General features: G+C 66.5%; 2 protein-coding genes and 1 long non-coding RNA gene across 4 annotated transcripts; 2 read left to right on the top strand and 1 right to left on the bottom strand.

Annotated features, from left to right (window-relative positions):
* Positions 1 to 155: 155 nt before the first annotated feature.
* On the top strand, positions 156 to 16,498 carry ITGA3 (integrin subunit alpha 3). 2 transcript variants are annotated; one of them, XM_074557856.1, is made up of 26 exons: positions 156 to 434; positions 5,575 to 5,696; positions 5,784 to 5,866; positions 6,595 to 6,844; positions 7,050 to 7,133; positions 7,944 to 8,151; positions 9,192 to 9,385; positions 9,625 to 9,713; positions 9,828 to 9,964; positions 10,058 to 10,144; positions 10,216 to 10,283; positions 10,355 to 10,491; positions 10,913 to 11,059; positions 11,139 to 11,236; positions 11,334 to 11,499; positions 11,576 to 11,644; positions 11,804 to 11,883; positions 11,974 to 12,051; positions 12,253 to 12,355; positions 12,825 to 12,995; positions 13,077 to 13,190; positions 13,301 to 13,414; positions 14,255 to 14,353; positions 14,445 to 14,570; positions 15,081 to 15,238; positions 15,457 to 15,597. In XM_074557856.1, exons 1-25 carry the CDS (start codon positions 268 to 270, stop codon positions 15,189 to 15,191), a joined length of 3,102 nt encoding a protein of 1,033 aa, XP_074413957.1. In that variant the 5' UTR covers positions 156 to 267; the 3' UTR covers positions 15,192 to 15,238; positions 15,457 to 15,597. The 2 variants fall into 2 exon arrangements, with proteins under 2 accessions (XP_074413957.1, XP_074413956.1); XM_074557855.1 differs by lacking the exon at positions 15,081 to 15,238 and having other exon boundaries at positions 162 to 434; positions 15,457 to 16,498.
* On the bottom strand, positions 14,564 to 19,011 carry LOC141731554 (uncharacterized). Its single transcript, XR_012583611.1, has 3 exons — positions 18,707 to 19,011; positions 18,380 to 18,566; positions 14,564 to 14,785 (listed from the first exon to the last, which is right to left on the bottom strand). It is a non-coding gene; the product is annotated as an uncharacterized LOC141731554 (long non-coding RNA).
* Positions 17,209 to 23,502, top strand: PDK2 (pyruvate dehydrogenase kinase 2). The gene is made up of 11 exons (XM_074557858.1): positions 17,209 to 17,435; positions 18,413 to 18,554; positions 19,390 to 19,461; positions 19,676 to 19,860; positions 20,459 to 20,548; positions 20,805 to 20,882; positions 21,577 to 21,653; positions 21,735 to 21,833; positions 21,921 to 22,028; positions 22,668 to 22,781; positions 22,852 to 23,502. The coding sequence occupies exons 1-11, from the start codon at positions 17,318 to 17,320 to the stop codon at positions 22,990 to 22,992; spliced, it is 1,224 nt and encodes a 407-aa protein (XP_074413959.1). The 5' UTR covers positions 17,209 to 17,317; the 3' UTR covers positions 22,993 to 23,502.
* Positions 23,503 to 23,623: the final 121 nt, after the last annotated feature.

Genomic DNA, 23,623 nt, shown 5'->3' on the forward strand with positions numbered 1-23,623 from the left:
GTGTGGCAGGGGGCGTGGCCTGGCAGGGGCGGGGTCTGGGGGTCGCGATCCCCCCTCGGGGGTCCCACAACTGCCCCAGGTGCGCCCCCCCCGTCCCTCCCCGCACACCTGCGCTCGCAGGTACCCGCGGTGCGCAGAGCGGTGCGCGGTCCCTTTAAGGGGCGTGTCCGGAAGCGGCCCCGCCCCGCCCCGGCCCCGCCTGGCCCCGCCCCCTCCGCGCACCGGCCCCGGTGGGGCTCGAGGCGGGTACGGCGGCCGGTGCGGGACATGGCCCTGCCGGGGCTGCTGCTCGGGCTCGGCCCGGTGCTGCTCGGCGCCGCCGCCGCCTTCAACCTGGACCGCACCTTCCCGGTGCTCAAGGAGGGCCCCGGCGGAGCCCTGTTCGGCTTCTCGGTAGCGCTGCACCGGGAGACGGAGCGGCGGGAGCGGAGCCTGTGAGCGCGGCCGGCGGGCGGGGGGCGAGCCCCGAGCGCCGCGGGAGAGCCACAGGGGGAAATTCACCTGAGGGGAGGGGAGTGGGACGGGGAATAACGGGGAGGGGTCTCCCGTGGGGTGCGGGGGTCCGCGGGAGGATCGGGGGGGTCTCCGGTGCTTGGGACCCCCGTAAGGAGGAGGAGGAGGAGGGTGAGACAGCGCTTTACCTGCGGGCGTCCCCGTGAAGGGGGGGGTCCCTGGTGGGGGCGGTGGCGTTGGGAGTGGTCCCCGTTAGGGTCGGGGTCGCCATGGGGTGGGGAGGGGTCCCAGTGGGGTGGGGCAGAGCGGGGACTGTCCCCTGAGGGGGTGAGGAGCCCCCCCTTGGGATGGGGGTCCCACGTGGGGTGGGGTCTCTGTGGCGCGGAGGGTCCCCCGGGGGTGCTGGGGGTCCCCAGGGTGGGGAGGGGTCCCTGTGTGGGGGGGGGGTCCCTGTTCTGTGTTAGGGCGAAGTCCGGAGCCCGCGCCGCCCCTGTGGGGGGGGGGGGGGCGCACCTGGAGGGGGGTGGGGGTCCGGGTATGGGGGGGTGGGCGCGGGGGGTCCCAGAGCCCAGCTGAGGAAGGGTCCCCTCCTCGTGGCTTTTCCGCACCCCACTATTGGCGGGGGTCCCATCGCTGGGGGTCCCACCCCGAGCCCCCTCCCCATTCCCCGCAGCGGGGTCCCGGTACCACCGGGGGGGGGTCTGGCAGCAGCATGGGGACACCCCCGTGTCCCCCCAGGTGTGCTCAGAGCCCCTCTTTGGGGGATCTCTCCCCACCGGAGCGGTCCCGGCCGGCGCCCGCCCTCAGCGGGGCGGTGGCGGCGCCCCCGGTGCCCCCGAGCCGCCGGTGCCGGTGCCGGTGCCGGCGGGGCCCCGTGCCCGGGAACCTGTTGGGCTGTGGTTCCTGCTGCCGGCCGGGCTAAGCCCCAACAAAAGCCCTTTTCAGGCGGAGCAGTGCCCGTGCCATCCCCCGCTGTGTCCCCCTTGTCCCCGTTCCCGCTCCCGTTCCCGGTCGCTCCCGGGCAGGAATTCCCGTCCGTGCCGGTGCCGGCTCCGCCGCAGGGCCGGGCTGGCGGTGTCCCGCTCAAGGGCACGCTTTTCTGCTGGATCACCTTCCCGCGGCTCTCCGGGCTGCGGGAGGGGGTCCTTGGAGCCCCCCGGGGATCCCTTGGAGCCCCCCGGGATCCCGGTTTTCCCGGGGGGGCGGCAGCAGCTGCCGGTACAGGCATGTGCCGCTCCGCATTCCAGGGATGCATTCGGGGCCGTGGGATGAGGAGCGGCGGCCGCTCCCGTGCAGGAGGAGCGGAGCCGTTCCCTGCGGAGCTCGGGGGGTGCGGGACCCCCTCCCTGCCCCAGGGAACACCCGGGTCCCCCCCGCGGCCGGGCCCTGCCCGCTCCGGTGGCACCGGGCGGGGGTGGCGGGCGGCACCGGGACGGATCCGTTCGTGTCTGCCCAGAACGGCCCCGGGGGGTTTGGGGGGGCTGTGACAGGGACGCGCCACCCCCGCACCTGCGTGTCCCAGCGTGTCCCAGCGCGGTCCGGAGCCAGAACCCCCCCGGGCATTCCCGGTCCCCGGGAGCCTCCGTGGGCAGCGCGGGGCTCGTTCCGTCCTTGGGGTGCTCCGGTTCGGGATGGCGGAACCGGCACAGGGGGGTCCGCGGGGGGCCGCGCCCCGGTAGCGGGTGGAGGCTGCGGTGCCCTCTGCTCACACAGGTGCAGGGTGGGGACAGGAAAGGGACATTTCCTGCCGCCGTCATGCCCCGTCTGTCCCGGGCTCTGTTTTGGGGGGCTGCCTGCAGCTCTGGCTGTCGGGACCGAGGGATGCTCCGGGGCAGCGGCGGCGCTCCCGAATTCCCCGCATTCAGCGGAGCCCCCCCGTGCCGCCCCCGCCGATCCCCGCAAGGTTTGTTTGTGCCCATGCCAGGGTTGGTTTGTTTGCTCGTCCCTCCCTGGCCAGGTGAGCGCGGGCTGGGAGCGGGGCTCTTATCAGCGCTCCCGAGATTACCGAGCTCCCCCCGCGCCGCCCGCGTCCGGCCGCTCCCACCGGAGCCGCCTGCGCTCGGTCCGGCCCGGCGGGGTTTGGAGGGCGACCTGGGGAAACTGAGGCACGGCAGATCCGCTCCAGGAAAGCTAAAACCAACCCCACGCCCCCAAAATGCGCAGCCGGAGGGGAGGCAGCACCCACATGCGCAGCCCTGTGGGAGCTGAGGCTCTGCCGGGGCTCGGGGGTCTCTCCTCATTCCAGCTGGCTGCTGAGGAGGAGAGCGCTCTGCTGGCTGCGTTCCCGGCTTTCCCTCCCCCCGGCTGGGCTTTTGCGGATTGCTGGAGCTGGCTGAGCTCCCCCTGCCTTGGCCCGAGTCCGCCGGGGTCCTGCGGGGCTGCGGCTGCTCGGCAGGAGCAGGGGGACGGATGTGGGGCCATCCATCCATCCATCCATCCATCCATCCATCCATCCATCCATCCATCCATCCATCCATCCATCCATCCAGGAGCTCTTTCCCCTCTCTCCCGGCTCCTTCCCACAGTGGCCCCGCTGGATTTGCGTGCCCGGGGACCCCCCTGGTGAACTGGGGAGGAACCGGGGCCGGGCCGGTTCCCCCCGCCTGCTCCTCCCCCCGGTGGGAGATGGACGAGGAGCCCCCCTCGCTGCCCAGCTGCTCCCTGGGGAGGGGGCTCTAGGTTGGGGGGTGCACGACCCCCCTGTTCCATGCTGGGGTGTCCGGGTGGGATTCTCTGCCACCCTCGCCTCTCCCACCCCATGGGGGAGCCGCACTTTGGGGTCCGGTTGCCCGGAACCCCCCAGCCCCCGCTCCCAGCTGAGCCAGCGCTGGCAGGGAGCCCCCCCGCTCCCATCCAGGGCGGATTAGGACGGAGCACGGCCTCACATTCCTGCGTCCCTCCCGTCCCGGCCTCCCCCTCGTGCCGCTCTTTGACCATCTCAGCACAGCCCCGTTCCCCCGGCGCAGCGGGACCAGCGCCACAAACTGGTCCCGGCCCCCCAAATCCCAGCTCCGCTCCCCCGGGGCAGCCCCGTGCTCGGGAGGGCCCCGCGTTCCGCACTCCCCCTCTCCCAGGAGCACACAGAGCTGCGGGTGGGCTGCCGTGCCGTGCCGTGCCGTGCCGGGAATCTTGCCCGGAGGCAGCGGCGTGCCGGAGCTGCCTGGCTTGGGTGGGCTCCCGCCCCCCTGCACCGCGGGGTCTGCCTGGGCCGGGACCACCGGGGGAGCCTTGGGGGTCCCGCTGGGGTTCGGGGTGTGCGGGCAGGACCCCCCCCCCCCCCAGCTCTGAGTCACGGCAGCTGCCCTGAGTCACTTCCCCCCAGGTGAGAGGGACAATGGTGCCCCTTGTGCCCCCCCTTGCAGCTGGAGGGGGCAGATTCCTTTGTGCCGAGCTGGCATCACCAGGAGCCATCCCCCCCTCATTCCCTTCCCTTTCCCGCTCTCCAGCACCCCCATCCTGGCATTCCTGCGGGGAGCAGCCCCCCCGGACCCCCCAGCTGTGCCAACCCCCCCCACCTGCCGCCCGGGGCTGACTCAGGCGGCCCGGGGGGGTCCCGGCGTGCCGGGGCGGGGGCTGCCCGGGGCCCCGCATTCTTCCTGCGCCTGGGCTTTGAGTCAGCGCCCGGCCCGCCCGGACGTGCCCGCGCTGCCGGGCCCGCATTGCTCGGCTTCGGCTCAGCTTCTGCTCAGCTTCGGCTCAGCTTCCCGGCACTCCCTGCCCGCGGGCGCTGCCGCGGGGACAGCGCGATCGGCCCTGTACTCGCTGGTGTGGGATGGGGACAGTGCGATCGCCTCTGTCCTCGCTGGTGGCCCTGCTGAGGACGGGCCAGCTCGGTACAGCAGTGCCTCGAGAGCAGCTCTGGATGCCAATGTGCCCTTCGTGTCCTGGGTGCCATGTCCTGGATTCTATGTCCCCTCCAAGTCCTGGGTGTCACATCCTGGGTGCCATGTCCCCTCTGTGTCCTGCGTGCCGTGTCCCCTCCATGTCCTGGGTGCCATGTCCTGGGTGCCGTGTCCCCCCCATGTCCTCTCCATGTCCTGGGTGTTGTGTCCCCTCCGTGTCCTGTGTGCCACGTCCTGGGTGCCGTGTCCCCTGTCCCTGTCCCCTGCCTGCCCGAGGGCGGCACTTCCTCTCCCATCCCGGCCACCTCCACGCATTGTCCCGGCGCTCCCGGAGGACTTCCCTGCGGAAAGGCTGGCCCTTCCGGAGCCCTGCGGCCGTGCCAGTGCCCCTGCCGGGCCCACGGGGCCTTGCTTGGGGTGCCCGGCATCTTCCTTTGGGGTGGGGGGTCCCTTCAGCATCGCCTGGAGGGGCTGGAATGTCAATGTCCCCCGTGGCACTGCCCTCCCTCGGGGAGGTCACCCCTGGGAGGTGCTGCCAGCCCTGTGCTGGCCAAGCCTGTCTGGACTGAGGGGTGTCTGTCCCGGGTGTGGGGTGTCTGTCCTGGATAGGGGTGTTCGGGATGAGGGGTGTCTGTCCCACATGAGGGGTGTCGGTCCAAGCTGCCGTCCCCGTTCCCGGGGCTGTGTCCCCGTCCCGCATTCCCGGTCCCGCATTCCCCGTCCCACGTTCTCTGTTCCCGGTCCCGCATTCCCTGGCACGGCCGGTCGGCGCTGTCGCTGTCGGGTCGGACACGCCGCAGCTGCCGGGGCTGCGGAGGGATCAAAGCCCGCCCGGGAAGGGCCGGGGGTGTTTACAGGGACGGGGCCCCCCCGGGGCCTTGTTTTCCCCACAGCGCAGCGAGGTTTGGGGGGGTCACTGAGGTTTGAGGGGTCACTGAGGTTTGGGGGGGTCACTGAGGTTTGGGGGGTCACTGTGACCCCTGTTACCATCCCCATGCACGGGGATGGGGGCTCAGCCATGGGATGGGGTCTGGGAAAGAGTGGGGGGGGCAATGACTCCGTCAGTCTGTCCCTGAGGCCTTTTGGGGTCCCTGTGTCCCCCTCCAGCTCTGACCCCGTTATTTGGGGGTGTCTGGGTGTGACAAACTGGGGAAGCAGCTCCAGTGTCCCCTCCCCAGGGCGCCCACCCCACTCCGCACCCCAAAATGAGTTGGGGGGGGTTTGGGGGTCGCACCTGCCCCCCCCATCAGCCACCCCCTGCCCCCTTTGTGCCCCCCAGGCTGCTGGTGGGGGCCCCCCAGGCCGCGGAGCCGGTGAACGGGACGCGGACGGGCGCCGTGTACGCCTGTCCCCTGAGTGCCACCACCCGCGACTGCCAGCGCCTGCCCATCGAGCTCAAGGGTGGGTGACCCCCCCGGGGTGTGGGACCACCCCAGACCCCCCCCCCAGGAGGGGGGACCCCCTCTCAGGCTGGCTGTTCCCCTGCAGATGAGCCAGACAAGGCCATCATCGAGGACATGTGGCTGGGGGTGACAGTGGCCAGCCAGCGGCAGCCCCCGGGGAGGGTCCTGGTGAGTGGGGGCAGCGTGGGGCCTTGCACACCCAGATCCCAGGTCCTTGCACACCCAGACCCCAGGTCCTTGCACACCCAGATCCCAGGTCCTTGCACAGCCAGATCCTTGCACACCCAGATCCCAGGTCCTTGCACACCCAGATCCCAGGTTCTTGTACAGCCAGACCCCAGGTCCTTGCACACTCCGTTCCTTGCACACCCAGACCCCAGGTCCTTGCACACTCCATTCCTTGCACACCCAAACCCCAGGTCCTTGCACACCCAGATCCCAGGTCCTTGTACAGCCAGATCCCAGATCCTTGTACAGACAGATCCTTGCACAGCCAGATCCCAGATCCTTGTACACTCAATTCCTTGCACACCCAGATCCTTGCACTCCCAGATCTTTGCACACCCAGATCCCAGTTCCTTGCACACCCAGACTCCAGATCTCTGCACACCCAGATCCTTGCACACCCAGTTCCTTGCACACCCAGATCCTGGTTCTTTACACACACAGACCCTTGGGGTGTCTCCACACCTTTGGGGTGTCCCCTGAACCTCAGCGTCCCCGCTGTCCCCAGGCCTGTGCCCTGAGCTGTCCATCCCTGAGCTGTCCCTGTCTGTCCCCGCTGTCCCCAGGCGTGTGCCCACCGCTACACACGAGTGCTGTGGTCAGTCCCTGTCTGTCCCTGGGCTGTCCCTGTCTGTCCCTGAGGTGTCCCCTGTCCCTGTCGCTGTCCCCAGGCCTGTGCCCACCGCTACACGCGGGTGCTGTGGTCGGGGGCCGAGGCCCAGCGCCGCATGGTCGGCCGGTGCTACGTCCGCGGCAATGACCTGCGCCTGGACCTGGGCGACGAGTGGCAGACGTACCACAACGAGATGTGCAACGCCAACACCGACACCGACGAGACTGGCATGTGCCAGATGGGCACCAGCGCCGGCTTCAGTGCCAACATCATCTACTTCGGGGCGCCCGGTGCCTACAACTGGCAGGGTGAGGGGACAGGGGAGGACCTGCCACCCCTGGGGTCACCCCTCTGAGCACCGCTTTTCATGGGGGTTCCCTTTGGGGACACTTCCTTCTCCAAGGGGTCTGTGCCCCTATGGGACCCCCATGGGACCCTGTTCCCGAGGTGCCCATGGTGCCCGTGCCCCTGTGGGACCCCCCAATGCTGAGTGTGACCCCCTCCCCTCCCCAGGCACCGATTACATGCTGCAGAGGGAGACGTGGGACCTGCACGACTTCTCCTACCCCAACACCAGGAACGGCAACACCTACATAGGTGTGGGGGGAGCCCCGGGGGGGTGTGGGGCGAGGAGGAGGATGGGTCTTAAAGGGATGGGGGGGCTCAGGGAGGCTTGAAGACCCCCCTAGATGGTGAGGCTGGGGGGCAGTGGTGACATTGGGGTGACACGGAGGGAGAAGATGGGGTGAGGAGGATCTTTGGGGGCTGTGAGTTTTGGGCGTGGATGTTGAAGGTGGGAGGGACATTCAGGGACATTTAGTGACACTTGGGGACACCTGGGAGCACTTGGGAACACTCGGGAACACTTGGGAGCACTTAGGGACACTCAGGGACACTTAAAGACACTCGGGAACAATTGGGAACACTCGGGGACACTCGGGGATGCTTGGGAGCACTTGGGAGCACTCAGGGACACTCGGGAACACTTGGAAACAACTTAGGGACACTTGGGGACACTCAGGAACACTTAGGGACACTTGGGAGGACTTGGGGACACTCAGGAACACTTAGGGACACTTGGGAGCATTTGGGGACACTCGGGAACACTTAGGGACACTTGGGAGCACTCGGGGACACTTGGGAACAATTGGGAACAATTGGGGACACTTGGTGACACTCAGGGACACTTGGGAGCACTTGGGGACAATCAGGGACACTTGGGGACCCTTGGGAGCACTCGGGGACACACAGGGACACTTGGGGACACTCGGGAGCACTTGGGGACACTTAGGGAGGGTGTGAGCCGTTCCCAGCGCTCCCCCCGAGATCCCCGGGCCCAGGGTGGGCTTTGCGCGGTGCGGGGATCTCGGGGGTCCCGCTCCCCCCTGCCTGACGCGTTCCCCGCAGGGTACACGGCCGAGGTGCGCAGCGCGGTGCTGCAGCGGGACGCGGTGACGCTGGTGACGGGCGCGCCGCGGTACCGGCACACGGGCGCCGTGCTGCTGCTGAGCCGCGGGGCCCGGCAGGCGCTGAACCGGAGCCTGCTGCTCCCGGGGCCGCAGGTCGGCTCCTACTTCGGCAGCGCCCTCGCCCTGGCCGACCTCAACAACGACGGGTGAGGGGCTGCGAGCCCCGGCTGTGGGGCGGGGTCACCTGGGGCTCACCTGGGGCTCAGCTGGGGCTCACCTGGGGCTTCCCAAAGGTCACCTGGGGCTCACCTGGGGCTCACCTGGGACTGCCTGAAGGTCACCTGGGGCTCACCTGGGGCTCACCTGGGACTGCCTGAAGGTCACCTGGGGTTCACCTGGGGCTCACCTGGGGCTGCCCAGAGGTCACCTGGGGCTCACCTGGGGCTCTCCTGGGGCTCACCTGGGGCTGCCTGAACGTCACCTGGGGCTCACCTGGGACTTCCCAAAGGTCACGTGGGGTTCACCTGGGGCTCACCTGGGGCTGCCCAGAGGTCACCTGGGGCTCACTTGGGGCTTCCCAAAGGTCACCTGGGGCTCACCTGGGGCTTCTCAAAGGTCACCTGGGGCTCACCTGGGACTCACTTGGGGCTCACCTGGGGCTTCCCAAAGGTCACCTGGGACTCACCTGGGGCTCACCTGGGACTGCCCGAAGGTCACCTGGGGCTTACCTGGGGCTTCCCAAAGGTCACCTGGGGCTCACCTGGGCTGGGTCTGTCCGCTCCTGGGGGTGGGGGGGTCCTTCTTAGGGTGTCCTGAAGCTCAGGTGGGCTTGGACCCCAAAGTTCCCATGGGTGGGGGTCTTACCTGGGGCTCCCTGCAGCTCCCATGGGTGGGGGTCTCACCTGGGATAACCTGAAGCACTTGAGGGTGAGGGTCTGACCAGGAGCACCCTATGGCCCCTGAGGGTAGGGGGTCTTACTTAGGGTGTCCTGAAGCTCAGGTGGGCTTGGACCCCAAAGTTCCCATGGGTGGGGGGGTCTTACCTGGAGCACCCTGCAGCCCCCAGGGTTGGGGGTCTCACCTGGAGCAGCTCCCCTGGGATCCCTGTGGTTCCCAGCTCTGTGCTGCGGAGGTTTTTTTGGGGCAGTCCCATTTTCACACCTCTGGGGTGTCCCCCCCACTCCAGGTGTGTGGGGTCAGGGCGTGTCACAGCCCCACCCCGAGCACCCCACTGCTGTCCCCACAGGTGGCAGGACCTGGTGGTGGGCGCCCCCTACTACTTTGAGAGGAAGCAGGAGGTGGGGGGCGCCGTGTTCGTGTACATGAATGAGGCTGGGGGCTTCCAGCAGCTCCCCAGCCTGGTCCTCACCGGGCCCAGCTACTCCGGCTATGGCTTTGCCCTGGCCAGCATCGGGGACATCAACCAGGATGGCTTCCAGGGTGAGCACTTTGTGGGGGGCTCAGGAAAGGTGGGGGCCTGGGGGGTCTCTGGAGATGTTTGGGGTGAAGAGGAGGAGATTTGGGAGAGGCTGGAGATCCTGGTTGTCCCATTATTCCTTCTGCCTGTCCTGTGCTGAGTTTGTGGGGTCTCACAGAAAGGGAGGACCCCAGACGTGGCCAGGGCTGGAGATGGAGTTTGGGAGGGCTCTGGGGGGCTGACCCTGCTCTTGTCCCCCCAGATATCGCCGTGGGGGCTCCTTTTGAGGGGCCTGGCAAGGTTTACATCTACCACAGCAGCGCTGAGGGGCTGCGGGACCGGCCCCGGCAGGTAACGGCCCCGGGGAGCCCTGAGCAGGCCAGGACCTGGACCCCTCCCCAGGACCAGCCCTGAGACCCCCCCACTGCAGGGCACTGTGTGAGACCCCCCTGTCCCCCAATGCAGGTGATCAGCGGGGCAGAGCTGGGCCCCACCAGGATCAAAACCTTCGGGTACTCGCTGAGCGGGGGGCTGGACATGGACGGGAATTCCTACCCGGACCTGCTGGTGGGCAGCCTGAGCGAGAGAGTGGTCCTGCTCAGGTACAGCAATGGGGACAGGGACAGGTGTCCCCCTTGCCATCCCTGGGGTGGGCACAGAGCCGGGGGGCTCAGCCAACCCCAATCCCTGCCCAGAGCCCGGCCCGTGATCAACATCCTGGACAAGACCTTCACGGTGACCCCCAGCAAGGTGGACCCTGCCCAGTGCACGCCCAAGTCCTGGTGAGTCCCCGGTGTCCCCATGGCTGCTGGTGGCACCCCTGGCTCGGCTGACAGCCCCTTTGTCCCCCCAGCATGACGGTGACCCTGTGCTTCTCCTACAACCAGAGCGCGGGGGACCCCAACTACAGCGAGAGGATCAGTGAGTGGGGGGTGCTGGGGGGACATGGGGACACGTGGTGGGGGTGTTGGATAACTTGTGCTGTCCCCCAGCCCTGCAGTACACGCTGGAGGCTGACAAGGACCGGCACCCACCCAGGGTCAGGTTCTCTGGGTCCCAGTCTGCCACCTACACCGGGGACTTCTCCATGCCCGACACCCGCTGCCAGACCCAGGAGCTCCTGCTGCTGGTGAGTGTCTATCCCTCCATCCATGGATTCCATCCATCCATCCATCTGTCCGTCCATCCATCCATCCATCCATCCATCCATGGATTCCATCCATCCATCCATCCATCCATCCATCCATCCATGGATTGCATCCATCCATCATCCATCATCCATCCATCCATCCATCCATCCATCCATGGATTGCATCCATCCATCCATCCATCCATCATCCATCCATCCATCCATCCATGGATTGCATCCATCCATCCATCATCCATCCATCCATCCATCCATCCATCCATCCATCCATCCATCCATCATCCATCCCTCCCCTCCATCCCTGTGATCATCTCTGGAGTCTCTCCCTGGGCTCCCACCAGCAGAGGGGTTCCCCAGCCATGGCTGGAGCTGACTTTGGGGTCACACAAATCCCACCCCACAGGACAACGTGCGGGACAAGCTGCACCCCATCGTGCTCTCCATGAACTACTCCCTTCTGGAGAGGCCCAGAACCTTCCAGCTGGGCCCCCACTCCCTGGACGCCTTCCCTGTGCTCAACCAGGACCAGTCCCATGAGAACGAGACCAAGGTGTGCCAGGCAGGGTGAGGGGACACTCTGGGGTGCCACCAGCGTGGCAGGGGCTCAGGGGACATCCCTGTCCCTGCAGATCGAGTTCCAGAAGGAATGTGGCTCCGACAACCAATGCTACAGCAACCTCCAGCTGCGGAGCAGCTTCGTCACCGAGCAGAACCAGCCTCTGCCCAGGTGACAGCATGGTGCTGTGTGTCCCCTGGGGGTGTCCCCTCCTCCCCCAGGGCTGTCCCCGTGCCACGGTGACGCTGACCCCGCTGTCCCCGCGCAGAGTGAACGGCACCCAGGTGCTGCAGTACAGCCGGGACGTGCGCAAGCTGCACCTGAGCATCAACATCACCAACGTGCCCTCGGCGCCCTGGAACGGCGAGGACGCGCACGAGGCCCTGCTGAACGTCACCGTGCCCCCCAGCCTGCTGCCCTCCTCCGTGCGCCCGGTACGGGGGGCGCCCCGGGGCCCTGGGTCCCACCGGGTGTTCCTGAGGGGGCTCCTGACCCTCCTGTCCCCCCCAGAGTGGAGCCTGCACCTTTGGGGACACGGTGCTGTGTGAGCTGGGAAACCCCTTCAAGAGGAACCAGAGGGTGAGAGCTGCCCCCAGCCGCCCCCCAGTTGCCCCCCAGCCGCCCTCAGTTGCCCCCCAGCCACTCCCAGCCGCCCCCAGCCGCCCCCAGCCGCCCCCCGGCCCTGCCTGGGGGGCTCAGCAGGTCTGAGCTGCTCCCCGTGCCCCCCGCCCCGTGCAGGCAGAGCTGACCATCACCTTCGAGGCCATCGGGATCATGCTGGACACGAGGGAGGTGGAGGTGTGGCTGGACCTGTCCACGTGAGTGCGAGGGGCGGGACGGGGGCGGGGACGGGCCCGGTGGGACCGGGAGGTGCCGATGCCGGTGCCCCCATCCCGGTGCCCCGGCAGGCAGAGCACGCAGGGGGATCTGCAGCCCGTGCTGGCCAAGCTGCTGGTGGATTACAGCATCCAGTCCTCGTTGAGCATGTGAGTGTCCCCTGCACCCCTCTGTGTGTCCCCTGTACCTCCTCTGTGTCCCCTCTGCCCTCTCTGTGTCCCCTCCATTGCCCCCACCTGAGTCTGGCTGTGCCCTCCATGTCCCGGGAGGGGACAGGGGACAATGGGATGTCCCCATTGGGATGTCCCCCGTGTCCCTCACGCCGTTCCCGTCCCTCATCCCGTTCCCAGAGCCTCGTCCCACATCCAGTCCTACTTCAGCGGGACCGTGGTGGGCGAGTCGGCCATGAAACAGGAGCAGGACGTGGGCAGCCCCCTCACCTTCGACTTCCAGGTGAGCCGGGCGTGGCCGGAGGGACTCGGATTTGGAAACGTCGGAGGGAAGCAGATTTGGGAATGCCAGAGGAATGAGGATTTGGGAACGTGGGAGGGAGGCGGATTTGGGAATGCCAGAGGGAAGCAGATTTAGGAACGCCAGAGGAATGAGGATTTGGGAATGCCAGAGGAAGGAGGTTTTGGGAACGCGGGAAAGAAGCGGATTTGGGAATGCTGGAGGGAAGCGGATTTGGGAATGCCAGAAGAAGAAGGATTTCGGAGTGTGGGAGGGAAGCGGATTTGGGAACGCAGGTGGGAAGTGGATTTGGGAATGCCGGAGAGAAATGGATTTGGGAATACTTGAGGGAGGCGGATTTGGGAATACTGGAGGAAGAAGGATTTGGGAGCGGGGGAAGGAAGCAGATTTGGGAACACAGGAGGAAGGCGGATTTGGGAACGCCAGACTCCACCTCCCGTCCTGCCCACAGGTGACCACCAAAGGCGAGTCCCTGGGCACGCTGGGCACCATCCTGCTGGGCTTCGAGTGGCCCTACGAGATCCCCAATGGCAAATGGCTCCTGTACCCCACCGAGATCCTGGTGAACGGCAACGACACGTGTCACCCTCCCGGGGGGCTCCTCAACCCCCTCAACCTCACCGTGAGTCACCGGTGTCCCTGTCCCACCGCGGGGGTCCCTCAGCCCCCCGGCACGGCTCTGATGGTCTCATTTTCCCCTCAGCTCCTGCAGGACCAGGCTCCATCCCGCCGGCGGCGGGAACTGGAGCCCCCCGAGCCGGGGGAGCCTCCGGTCACCTTGGCCACCGGCCGGCGCCTGCGCTCCGAGGCCGTGCTGGTAAGGAGTGGGGTCGGGTGGAGCATCCCCCATCCCGGGGCACTGTCCCTGCTCTTCCCGGGCATCAGGGCGGTGCTTTGGGCCCCCCATGACCCCGTGTGTGCCCCCAGAGCTGCTCAGCGGGCACGGCGCGCTGCGTGTGGCTCGAGTGTCCCCTGCTGCACACACAGCTCCCCTCCAGCTTCAGCCTGCGCGCCCGCGTCTGGAACAGCACCTTCATCGAGGTCAGTGCCACCCACGGGCTGCCTGAGCCCTGCGGGGTGTTAAACAGGGCTCAGGGTCTGCCAGGAGCTGGCAGCCACCTCTGTGTGTCCCTGCTGTCACCTGTGTCCCTGCTCTATCCGTGTGTCCATCATCCATCTCCATCATCATCCATGTCCCCATCATCCGTGTCCCCATCATCCATGTCTCCATCATCATCATCTGTGTCTCCATCATCATCCATGTCCTCGTCATCCATGTCCTTGTCATCCATGTCTCCATCATCATCCATGTCCCCATCATCCATGTCCTTGTCATTCATGTCCTTGTCATCCATGTCTCCATCATCATCCATGTCCCCATCATCCATGTCCTTGTCATCCATGTCCTCATCATCCATGTCTCCATCATCATCCGTGTCCCCATAATCCACATCTCCATCATCCATATTTCCATCATCATCCATGTGTCCATTATCATCTGTGCCTCCACCGTCATTCATGTCTCCCATCATCCTCTATGTCCCTGTCATTCATGTCCCCATCATCCATGTCTCCATCATCGTCCATGTCCCCATCATCCATGTCCTTGTCATCCATGTCCTCATCATCCATGTCCTCATCATCCATGTCTCCATCATCCGTGTCCTCATCATCCATGTCTCCATCATCTGTGTCTCCATCATCATTCATGTTACCCATCATCCATGTTGCCATCATCTTCCATGTCCCTATCATTCATGTCCCCATCATCATCCATGTCCCCATCATCCGTGTCCCCATCACCCATGTCCTCCTCATCCATGTCCCCTCCCTCATCCCCGTGTTGTCCTCTGTGTGTCCCATCCCTGTCCCTGTCCCCAGGAGTTCCGTGACTTTGACCGTGTCAAGGTGACGGGCACGGCCACGCTGTTCCTGCGCTCTCAGGTGCCCACCATCACCATGAGGAACCACACGGTGCGGGTGAGCCTCAGCAGGGCCCTCACTGGGGCAGACTGGGCGGGACTGGGGCCACTGGAGCCCCCAGCCCCAACAAGCCCCTTCCCACCCGCAGTTCTCGGTGGACGTGGACTCGGAGCTGCAGGAGGAGCAGCCGGCCGAGATCTCGCTCTGGCTGGTGCTGGTGTCGGTGGCAGCCGGGCTGCTGCTGCTGGGGCTCATCATCCTCCTCCTCTGGAAGGTGAGGGGGGTCCCAAATCCCCTTCCCAGGGTGGAGGGGGTGCAGGAGCCGCGCTGAGACCTGACAGGCTCGTGTCACCCATGGCCACATCCTCCCTGCCTGCCGAGGGACACAAGGGACTCATGGCTGGATTGTCCCCTCGGCTGGAAGGTGCCCCCCAAGGGTGGCAGCTGTCCCCCAGGTGGGTGGTGCCATCCCTGGAGGAAGATTCCTGCCTGGAGAGGCATGAGGAAGAGGAGCAGAGTTATTCCCAACGTGTCTTGGGGTGCAAAATATTTTGGGGTGTGCACACCCGAATGGGGCTGGACCTCCTTCCCTGTGGCTGTGCTGCAGGAACTGGGGGACCCCCAGAGCCCCCTGGGGGCACCCCCAGCTTCTTGAACCCCCTCTTTTACCCAGGAGGGGTCTGCAGGAGCCCCCCACCCCGCAGCATCCCTGTGGGGCACCCCCCTGCCCCGGGACCCCCCCAGCCGCTGTCTCGACCCCCTGACCCTGTCCCCTTCCCTGCAGTGCGGGTTCTTCCGGCGGGCCAACACCCGGGCCATGTACGAGGCCAAGGGGCAGAAGGCGGAGATGAGGATCCAGCCGTCGGAAACCGAGCGGCTCACGGACGACTACTAACGGGGGGCGCCCCCCGTGCCCCCCCCGAGCGCCGCGGGCCCCGCCTGGTAATGCCCCGTGGGGCCGGGCTGTGGCGGCACCTTCCTCCTCTTCAGCCTCCTCTCCTCTTCCTCTGTCCCGCAGGGTCCCGCAGGGCTCTCCCGGCGGCTCCAGGATCGCCGCTCCCTTTGCTCTGCTCTTCGCCGCTTCGGGGGTCTCTGTCCCTGTCCCCGACCCTCTCTGTCCCCTCCCTGACGCGCTGTCCCCTCTGTGTCCCCCCTCGCAGTGCGACTTTTTCCAGCGGACCCGCTACTACCGGATCATGCCCAAGTACCACGCGGTGCGGATCCGGCAGGAGCAGCGCTACCAGCCCGGGGGGCTCCTGCCCCGCCGCCGCCGCAAGAAGCTCTGGGTGACCAAGTGGCAGGAGCCGGACAAGTACTACTGACCCCCTGTCCCCTCCCGGCCCCTGCCAGGGGGGCTCTGACTTTGCACAAGCGCATCCATCCCTGCCTGCCCCTACCCCTGTCCCGAGCCTCGGACGCGGCCGCCGCCGCGCTTGGCTCCCGCAGCCCCTCCCGGTTCTCCCAGGGGGTTCCGGGTCTCCCGGGGGGCTCTTGCACGCCCGTGCCTTGCACGCTTGTGGGGGGCGACCCCTCAAATGTGCCCCCCCCCCGCTGTAAGTGCTGCTGGCCTCACCGAGTGCCTTCCCCCGCATCGCAGACACTCCGCTCGCCACCTCCCTGTCCCTTTGTCCCTTGTCCCCAGACTCCCTGGGACACGTCCCGGCCCATGGGGACACCTCCCTGCAGGCCGGGACACGCTCGGCAATGGGTGCGGGACCCCTCTGCTTTATTCGGGGTGGGCTGGGGGAGCTCATTGCCTCCTGCACCCCCTCCTCACCCTAAACCCCTCGGGGGTCTCCCCCTTCAAACCTCAGACACCATGGATGTCTCCCCATCCTCACCCCAAACCCCACCGGGATCTCCCCCTCCTCACCCCAAACCCCACGGGGGTCCCCCCCTCAAACCCCGCGGGGGTCTCCCCTCCCCTGCCGACCCCAGACACCTCCTGCTGTTCTCGCAGCTTTGCCTTTTGAGGGGGGGGGGGTGCAGCGCTTCAGGCCGTGTCCCCCCCATCCCATCCCCGCCCCGGGGGTCGCTGTCCCGCCCCGCGGGGTTAAATTATTCCGTGTTTCGGTGTCGAGTCCCGGCGCCCGGTCGGTACCGGGGTTGGCTGGGGAGGGGGTCCCGCGCCCCCAGCCGGCCCCCAAACACCCCCTCCCTTCCTCGCCGGGGCCCAATAAAGGCTCGCTCTGGGATTTGTAACCTCGTGTCCCCTCCGTGGTCCCCTCCGTGCCGTGGCTGCCGGGATGGGGGGGTGGGCTGGGATTTGGGGGCTTTTGGGACAAAAAGAGAACGGGGGGAGATGATGTATCCGCGGAACAGGAGGTGATGGGAAGGTAATGCTGGGCTTGGGGTGGGCTCAGAGCCCCCCAAAACCTTCGGGAAAGGCTCAAATTCCCCCAAAACTCTCCAGAAAGGAGTCTGGCACCCCCCAGGGGCTGATGGGAGCCCCGGTTATGCAAATTAGCGCCTGTGCGTCAGCGAGGGGCGGGGTTAGCAGTGGGAGAGGCGGGGCCTAAAGCAGAGCGGGCGCTGATTGGCCGAGAGGCGCGAGGTGATTGACAGCGGGGCGGGCGCATTAACGTCTCGGAGAGGCGTGGCTCCTATTGATTGACAGCGGGGAGGGCAGTATTAACGTCCCTTAGGGGCGTGGCTCGCACTGATTGACAGCGGGGCGGGCAGCATTAACTGCCCTGAGGGGCGTGGCTCGAAGTGATTGACAGCGGGGCGTGCAGCATAACTTCCGCGAGAGGCGTGGCTCGCGATGATTGACAGTGGGGCGTGCCGAGCGGTGAAGCCGGATTGGCACGGGGTGGGGCGGGGTTTGCTGTATAACGGACGCTGATTGGCTGCGGTTCGTTGATTGACGGCGGGTGTGTTGTTTGCGCGCGGCGCGGCGGGGGCGGGGCCGCGTCCGGGCCCGGGGGCTCGGGGGGCTCTGAGGGGACCCTGAGGGGGCGTTGAGGGGACGTTGAGGGGACACCGAGGGGACACAGGGGACGCCGAGGGGACAGCGGCGCCATGAGGCTGCTGCGGTGCCTCGGGAAGCGCGCGGCGCTGGCCGGCGTCCCCACCTACATCGAACACTTCAGCAAGTTCTCGCCGTCGCCGCTCTCCATGAAGCAGTTTCTGGACTTCGGTAAATAAAGGAAACACCCCAGGCCCAGCCCCGGGACCCCCATCCTGCTCCGGCACGGGGACACCCCTCGTGTCCCCTCGGCGGGGACACCCGGTGTGGGGGCGGTGCTTGGGGAGGGAGCTCCGTGCACACCCCCGGGGATTCCCGACCCCCTTTCCCAGGAATTCCTTCCCACACCCCCCCGGGAATTCGTGCCCTCTCCCCAGGAAATTTCTCCCCTCCCCACCCCGTAAATCTGGGGGCTCTGGGGTCTGCCCCCCCTCAATGGGTGTGTGGGTTACCCTGACCCCCCAAATATCCCGTTGTTATTGGCATGAGGGGATTTAACGGCACCCCCCGGGTGAATAAGTGGGGTTGGAACGTGGTTTCCTCATCGGCCACTTTTGGGGGTGTCCCCTCTGCGCCCCAGACCCCCTCATTTGGGGCACATCCTGACAGCCCCACTGTGAGGGACCTCTGGCCCTGCACCTGCCTGGCCCCCCCGAGGCACCCCCCAATGTCCCCAGGGATGGGGACATCCCCCCATGGCTGTCACCCAGCCTGGCCCTGCTCCCAGACAGGGGTTTGGGGCTGCACTCGGGGTCCCCCCTGTTCCCCCAGCTCCATCCCAGTGTCCCTTGTCCCCAGGGATCTGCCCCTCCCAGCCTTTGGGGTCAGCTGTCCCCCCTGCCCAGCTCCTACCTGGGGACCCCTGGGCCTGCTCTGGGTCTTGGTGCTGGCCCAGCTCCCTTTCCCCTCCCAGCTGCACTCGGGGGTCTCCCAGCCCAGTTTGAGCTGTTCTGGGTGGCCCACCTAGTGGGCTGAGCCCTGTCCCCTCCCTCAGCCCTCCCTGTCCCCTGCAGTGTCCCCCAGTGTCCCCAGAACTCTCACACCCTCCCCAACCGAGCAGGAGCTGCTGCTGTCCCCTGTCCCCGCTGCCAGAGGGGTGGCTCTGGGGGTCTCACCCGTGTCCCCCCCATGTCCCCGTGTGTCCCCAGGCTCCAGCAATGCCTGTGAGAAGACCTCGTTCGCCTTCCTGCGCCAGGAGCTGCCCGTGCGCCTCTCCAACATCATGAAGGAGATCAACCTGCTCCCGGACCGGGTGCTGCGCACGCCCTCCGTGCAGCTGGTGCAGAGCTGGTCAGTGTGGGCCTGGGGACACGGGGACACTGCCATGGGGCTGCTGGCACTGCCACCCCCACTCCTGGGCAGCTGGCACTGCTGGCACCCAGCTGGGGGTGCCACCGCTGCCACTCACCTGGGGTCCCACTGCCACGGGTCCCCTCACTCACCTGGGGTCCCACTGCCACGGGTGCCCTTGTTGTCACCCTCCTGGATCCCCTGCACAGCTCCCATTGCCACCACAGCTCCTGTCACCGCCCCCGAGGGTTCTGCTGTCACCTCACCTTGTGTCCCACAGCTGTCACCAGCTGTTCTCCCCTGCTGGCATGGGAGGGACACAGGGAGGGGTGACAGGCAGGGCACTCCCCAGCTGGTGCCACCCCTTGGGTGACACGGTCCACTCCCATGCCAGAGGGATGTCCCCAGCCAGCAGGGGGGACACCAGTGCCACCTGCTCCCTGAAGAGGCCACTGGATGTCCCTGTCCTGGGCGGGTCTGAGTGTTCCTTTAAGTGCCATGTCCCTGTGCCAGTGCCAGCAGCGTGACCCTTCTCTTGGCCACCACGTGACACGTTGTTTGTCCAGTGTCCTGGGCCACTGCCAGTGGGATCTGGCTGTGCCAAGGGGTCAGGCCGTGCCAGGGGGTCCGGCTGTGCCACCCCCATCATAGCCCCAACCCCATCAGAGGCGCTGTGTCCCCAGCTATCCCCAAGTGTTGGGGTGGGACAGTGACCCTTTGTGCAGCAGATTTTGGGGTGGGGGCCTGGGCTGAGGGGTGCTGACCCCTGGCCCTGTGTGGTGTCACCTGGGCTGTCCTCTCAGTTTGGGGGTGCCAGCTGTGGGTGTCCCCCCAGGTACGTGCAGAGCCTGCTGGACATCATGGAATTCCATGACAGGGACCCCGAGGACCAAGCCACGCTGGGACAGTGAGTCAGGAGTGTCCTTGTCCCCATTGCCGGGGTGTCACCTCCTCCCAGCCCCGCACTGGTGTCACCCAGGGCCACCCCAAAGCGCCCCCACTCCGGTGCCACGGGAGCCACTCCGGGTTTTCCAGCGCCCCCAGCTCGCGGGGAATCCCGGCCTGGATCGGGGCTGTGCCTGGAGCGGTGTCCCCAGCGCTGGCCCTGTCGCTGTCCCCAGGTTCACCAACGCGCTGGTGACGATCCGGAACCGGCACAACGACGTTGTCCCCACCATGGCCCAGGGGGTGATCGAGTACAAGGAGACGTACGGGGACGATCCCGTGTCCAACCAGAACATCCAGTACTTCCTGGACCGCTTCTACCTGAGCCGCATCTCCATCCGCATGCTCCTCAACCAGCACAGTGAGAGGCTGGAGTCTGACTGCCCTGGGGGGCCCTGAACCCCCTGAGTGTCCCCAGGGGTCTGTCCTGAGGGTCCCCACCAACCCCAGGGGTCTGTCCTGAGGGTCCCCAAGAACCCCAGGGGTCTGTCCTGAGGGTCCCCAACAACCCCAGGGGTCTCCCCAGCCCCAGGAGTCTGTGCTGAGGGTCCCCATCATCACTGGGTGTCCCCAGAGGGTCCCTGCCAACCCCAGGGGTCTATTCTGAGGGTCTCCACCCACCTCAGAGGCCTGTCCTGAGGGTCCCCATCAACCCCAGGAGTCTGTCCCAGAGGTCCTCCCAACCCCAGGAGTACATCCTGAGGGTCCCTGCCAACCCCAGGGGTCTGTCTTGAGGGTCCTCACCAACCCCAAGGGTCCATCCTGAGGGTCCCCACCAACCCCAGGGATCTGTCCTGAGCATCCTCACCAACCCCAAGGGTCCATCCTGAGGGTCCCCACTAACCCCAGGGATCCTGTCTTGGTTGGGCATCTCCCTGGTGTCAGATGTTTCCCCCCACAGCCCCTGGGTGCCCTGGGGGTGTCGCTGGGTTGTCCCCAGCTCGTTGTCCCCTCCCCAGCCCTGCTCTTCGATGGCAGCACCAACCCTGCGCACCCCAAACACATCGGGAGCATCGACCCCCACTGCAACGTGGCCAACGTGGTGAGAGGTTGGTGGGGTCTGGGGGGGTCTGGGGTCCCACCCCACAGCGTCTGGGGGCAGTGTGGGGGTGGGGGTTACTTGAAAGCCCCCCCTGGGACCACTCATGTCACAGGTTTGGGGTGGCCTCAGCCACACTGTCCCCTGAGCTGTGCAGTCACTGCAGGTGACCCCAGGAATGGGGAGTGTTTGGGGGTGGGGGGACCCCAAAGGCTGCCCCTGTTGGTCCTGGGGGTGCTGAGCCCTCTGTCCCTCCCCTTTGCCAGATGCCTACAACATGGCCAAGCTGCTGTGTGACAAATACTACATGGCCTCACCTGAGCTGGAGATCGAGGAGGTCAACGGTGAGGGGACAGTGGCAGTGAGGGGACAGGGGGCTGAGGGGACAGGGGGATGAAGGGACAATGGGGCCTGGGCAGGGGGATCATGGGTGGCTTCTTTAGAGCTGGGGGTTCTCAGGTGGCTTCTTTGGGGTTGGGGCTTCTTAGGTGGCTCCTTTAGGGTTGGGGGTTCTCAGGTGGCCTCTTTGAGGTTGGGGGTTCTCAGGTGGCTCCTTTAGGGTTGGGGGCTCTCAGGTGGCTTCTTTGGGGTTGGGGATTCTCAGGTGGCTCCTTTAGGGTTGGGGGCTCTCAGGTGCCTCCTTTGGGGTTGGGGGCTCTCAGGTGGCTTCTTTGGGGTTGGGGATTCTCAGGTGCCTCCTTTGGGGTTGGGGGCTCTCAGGTGGCTCCTTTAGGGTTGGGGGCTATCAGGTGGCTCCTTGGGGGTTGGAGGTTCTCAGGTGGCTCCTTTGGGGTTGGGGATTCTCAGGTGGCTCCTTTAGGGCTGGGGACCCTGGAGCAGGGGGATTTTTATGTGGCTCATTCTGGGGTGAGGGTCCCCATTCCAGGGGGTTCTCAGCTCCTTTAGGGTTGGGGGATACTTGGCTTATCTAGGTTTGGGGGTCCCTGTGGTGTGGGGGTTCTCGGGTGACCCATTTAGGGCTTGGGGCAGGTTTGGGGTCAGGATTGTCCCCACCAATCCCACTGTCCCCTCACCCAGCCTGCAACGCGGAGCAGCCCGTGAGCATCGTCTACGTCCCGTCCCACCTGTACCACATGCTCTTCGAGCTCTTCAAGGTAGCCCAGCCCTTTGGGGGGCTCTGGGGGTGCTTTGGGGGACCCCCTGACCCGCCCCCCCCCGGGGCTCTGTGTCCCCAGAATGCCATGAGAGCCACGGTGGAGAGCCACGAGAACAGCCCCCGGCTGCCGGCCATCAGGGTGATGGTGGCCCTGGGCCAGGAGGACCTGTCCATCCGGGTGAGGGACCCCTGCCCACCCTGGGGGATGGCAGAGTGTGGGGAGGGGGCACAGGGACGGGGTTGTCACCTGTTCTGGTGTCCTCAGATGAGCGACAGGGGCATGGGGGTGCCCCTGAGGAAGATCGAGCGGCTCTTCAGCTACATGTACTCGACAGCCCCCACCCCCCAGCTGGGCTCCGGGGGGGCCCCCCTGGTAAGTGACCCCCCCCCAGGGCTGGGGGGCTTCGTGGGGAGGGGGAGAAGGAGAGGGGGATGAAGCTGAGGGGGATTGGGGGTGTTTGAGGGGGCTGGAGTGGCTTGGGGGGGTTTGGGGACCTGGAGTGACAGGAGGTGCTTTGGGGGTGACATGGGGAGGTTTGGGGGTGGCCTGGAGTGGCCTGGGAGTGTTTTGGGGGGGATTTGGGTGGGCTGGAGTGGCACTGGGAGGTTTGGGCTTGGCCTGGCACCTTTTGGGGACATTTGGTGGTGTGGGGGTGCTTGGAAGTGGCACGGGGACACTTTGGTAGGCTTGGATGTGATGAGGGAACCTTTGGGGTGGCATGGGGACACTTTGAGGTGACAGTGGGACCCTTTATGGTGGCATGGGGACACTTTGGGGTGTCACGGGGATACTGGGGTGTGGCAGTGGGATCCTTTAGGGTGGCATAGGAACACTGTGGTCTGGCAGGGTGCCCCTGTGGCCATTCTGGACCCCTTTGACAGTGCCACCATGCCTGCTGGCAGTGCCAGTGACACTCCTGGCACTCCTGGGGCACTGTGGGGAGGCTGGGGGTGCCCTGGGGGTGCTCCCCCAGCCTTGGGGACCCCCCACCCCAATTCCCTGTCCCCCCAGGCTGGCTTTGGCTACGGGCTGCCCATCTCCCGCCTCTACGCCAAGTACTTCCAGGGGGACCTGCAGCTCTTCTCCATGGAGGGCTTCGGCACCGACGCCGTCATCTACCTGAAGGTGGGTGCCTGTCCCCAGACTGACCCCGGGGGGCTCTCGGGACCCTCGCTGAGCCCCCCGTGCCCCCCAGGCGCTGTCCACGGACTCGGTGGAGCGGCTGCCCGTGTACAACAAGTCGGCGTGGCGGCACTACCAGGCCAGCCAGGAGGGCGGGGACTGGTGCGTGCCCAGCACCGAGCCCAAGAACACCTCCACCTACCGCGTGCCCTGAGCCCCCCCGGGCCCCCCCCGGGCACAGGGACCCCTCAGCCCGCCCCCATGAGGGGTCTCTGAGTGCCCGGGGGGGGTTGGCATCCCGGTTCTTTGGGCTCTTTGGGGAGTGTGGGATGTGAGGGTGTCGTGGTGTCCCCACCTTGGTGGCACTTAGGGATGGAGCTGGGGGGGTTGGAGCAGTGCCTGTTGTTCCCTCACTGCCCCCCAAAGCTCCCACCTGCCCCAGGGGTGCCCCCATCCCAGCAAGGGACTGCTCCTGTCCCAGTAGGACCAGCAGCACTTCCCTGCACCCACAGCCCTGATGGGGAGGGGGGACCTGAACCCCCTCCCTCCCTCCCTCCCTCCCTCCCTCTCTCCCCATGTTCCTGTCCCTGCTCCCCCTCTCTTATTGCACTACTGAGCTGTCCCCACCCCCCCCACTTGCTGTGACCTGTTTGACCCCCCCATCCCATTCCCCAAATTCCCCCCAGACCCCTCCCCACTGTCAATAAATTGGATGTTGACTGAACCCCTGTGGTGTTTGAGGTCCTGGTGCCTCAGTTTCCCCCTCCAGCCTTGGGAGGGGGCTGAACCTTCCATCCTAGGGGGGCACTTGGGGACAGGGGGAGCTGCTCTGTGCCCTCAGTCAG

The sequence above is a fragment of the Zonotrichia albicollis genome, chromosome 23 (genome assembly GCF_047830755.1).
Source record: "Zonotrichia albicollis isolate bZonAlb1 chromosome 23, bZonAlb1.hap1, whole genome shotgun sequence".
NCBI classification, from domain to species: Eukaryota; Metazoa; Chordata; class Aves; order Passeriformes; family Passerellidae; genus Zonotrichia; species Zonotrichia albicollis.

What these genes read in the sequence shown, in the direction of transcription:
- ITGA3 (XM_074557855.1), top strand. Translation starts at nt 268, where the DNA reads ATGGCCCTGCCGGGGCTGCTGCTCGGGCTCGGCCCGGTGCTGCTCGGC. An exon ending in GAACGGCAACACCTACATAG is followed by an intron (nt 7,134 to 7,943) that starts GTGTGGGGGGAG and finishes CGTTCCCCGCAG; the next exon opens with GGTACACGGCCGAGGTGCGC. An exon ending in CCTTCAAGAGGAACCAGAGG is followed by an intron (nt 11,645 to 11,803) that starts GTGAGAGCTGCC and finishes CGCCCCGTGCAG; the next exon opens with GCAGAGCTGACCATCACCTT.
- PDK2 (XM_074557858.1), top strand. Translation starts at nt 17,318, where the DNA reads ATGAGGCTGCTGCGGTGCCTCGGGAAGCGCGCGGCGCTGGCCGGCGTC. An exon ending in GAAGCAGTTTCTGGACTTCG is followed by an intron (nt 17,436 to 18,412) that starts GTAAATAAAGGA and finishes GTGTGTCCCCAG; the next exon opens with GCTCCAGCAATGCCTGTGAG. An exon ending in AGGAGGACCTGTCCATCCGG is followed by an intron (nt 21,834 to 21,920) that starts GTGAGGGACCCC and finishes TGGTGTCCTCAG; the next exon opens with ATGAGCGACAGGGGCATGGG.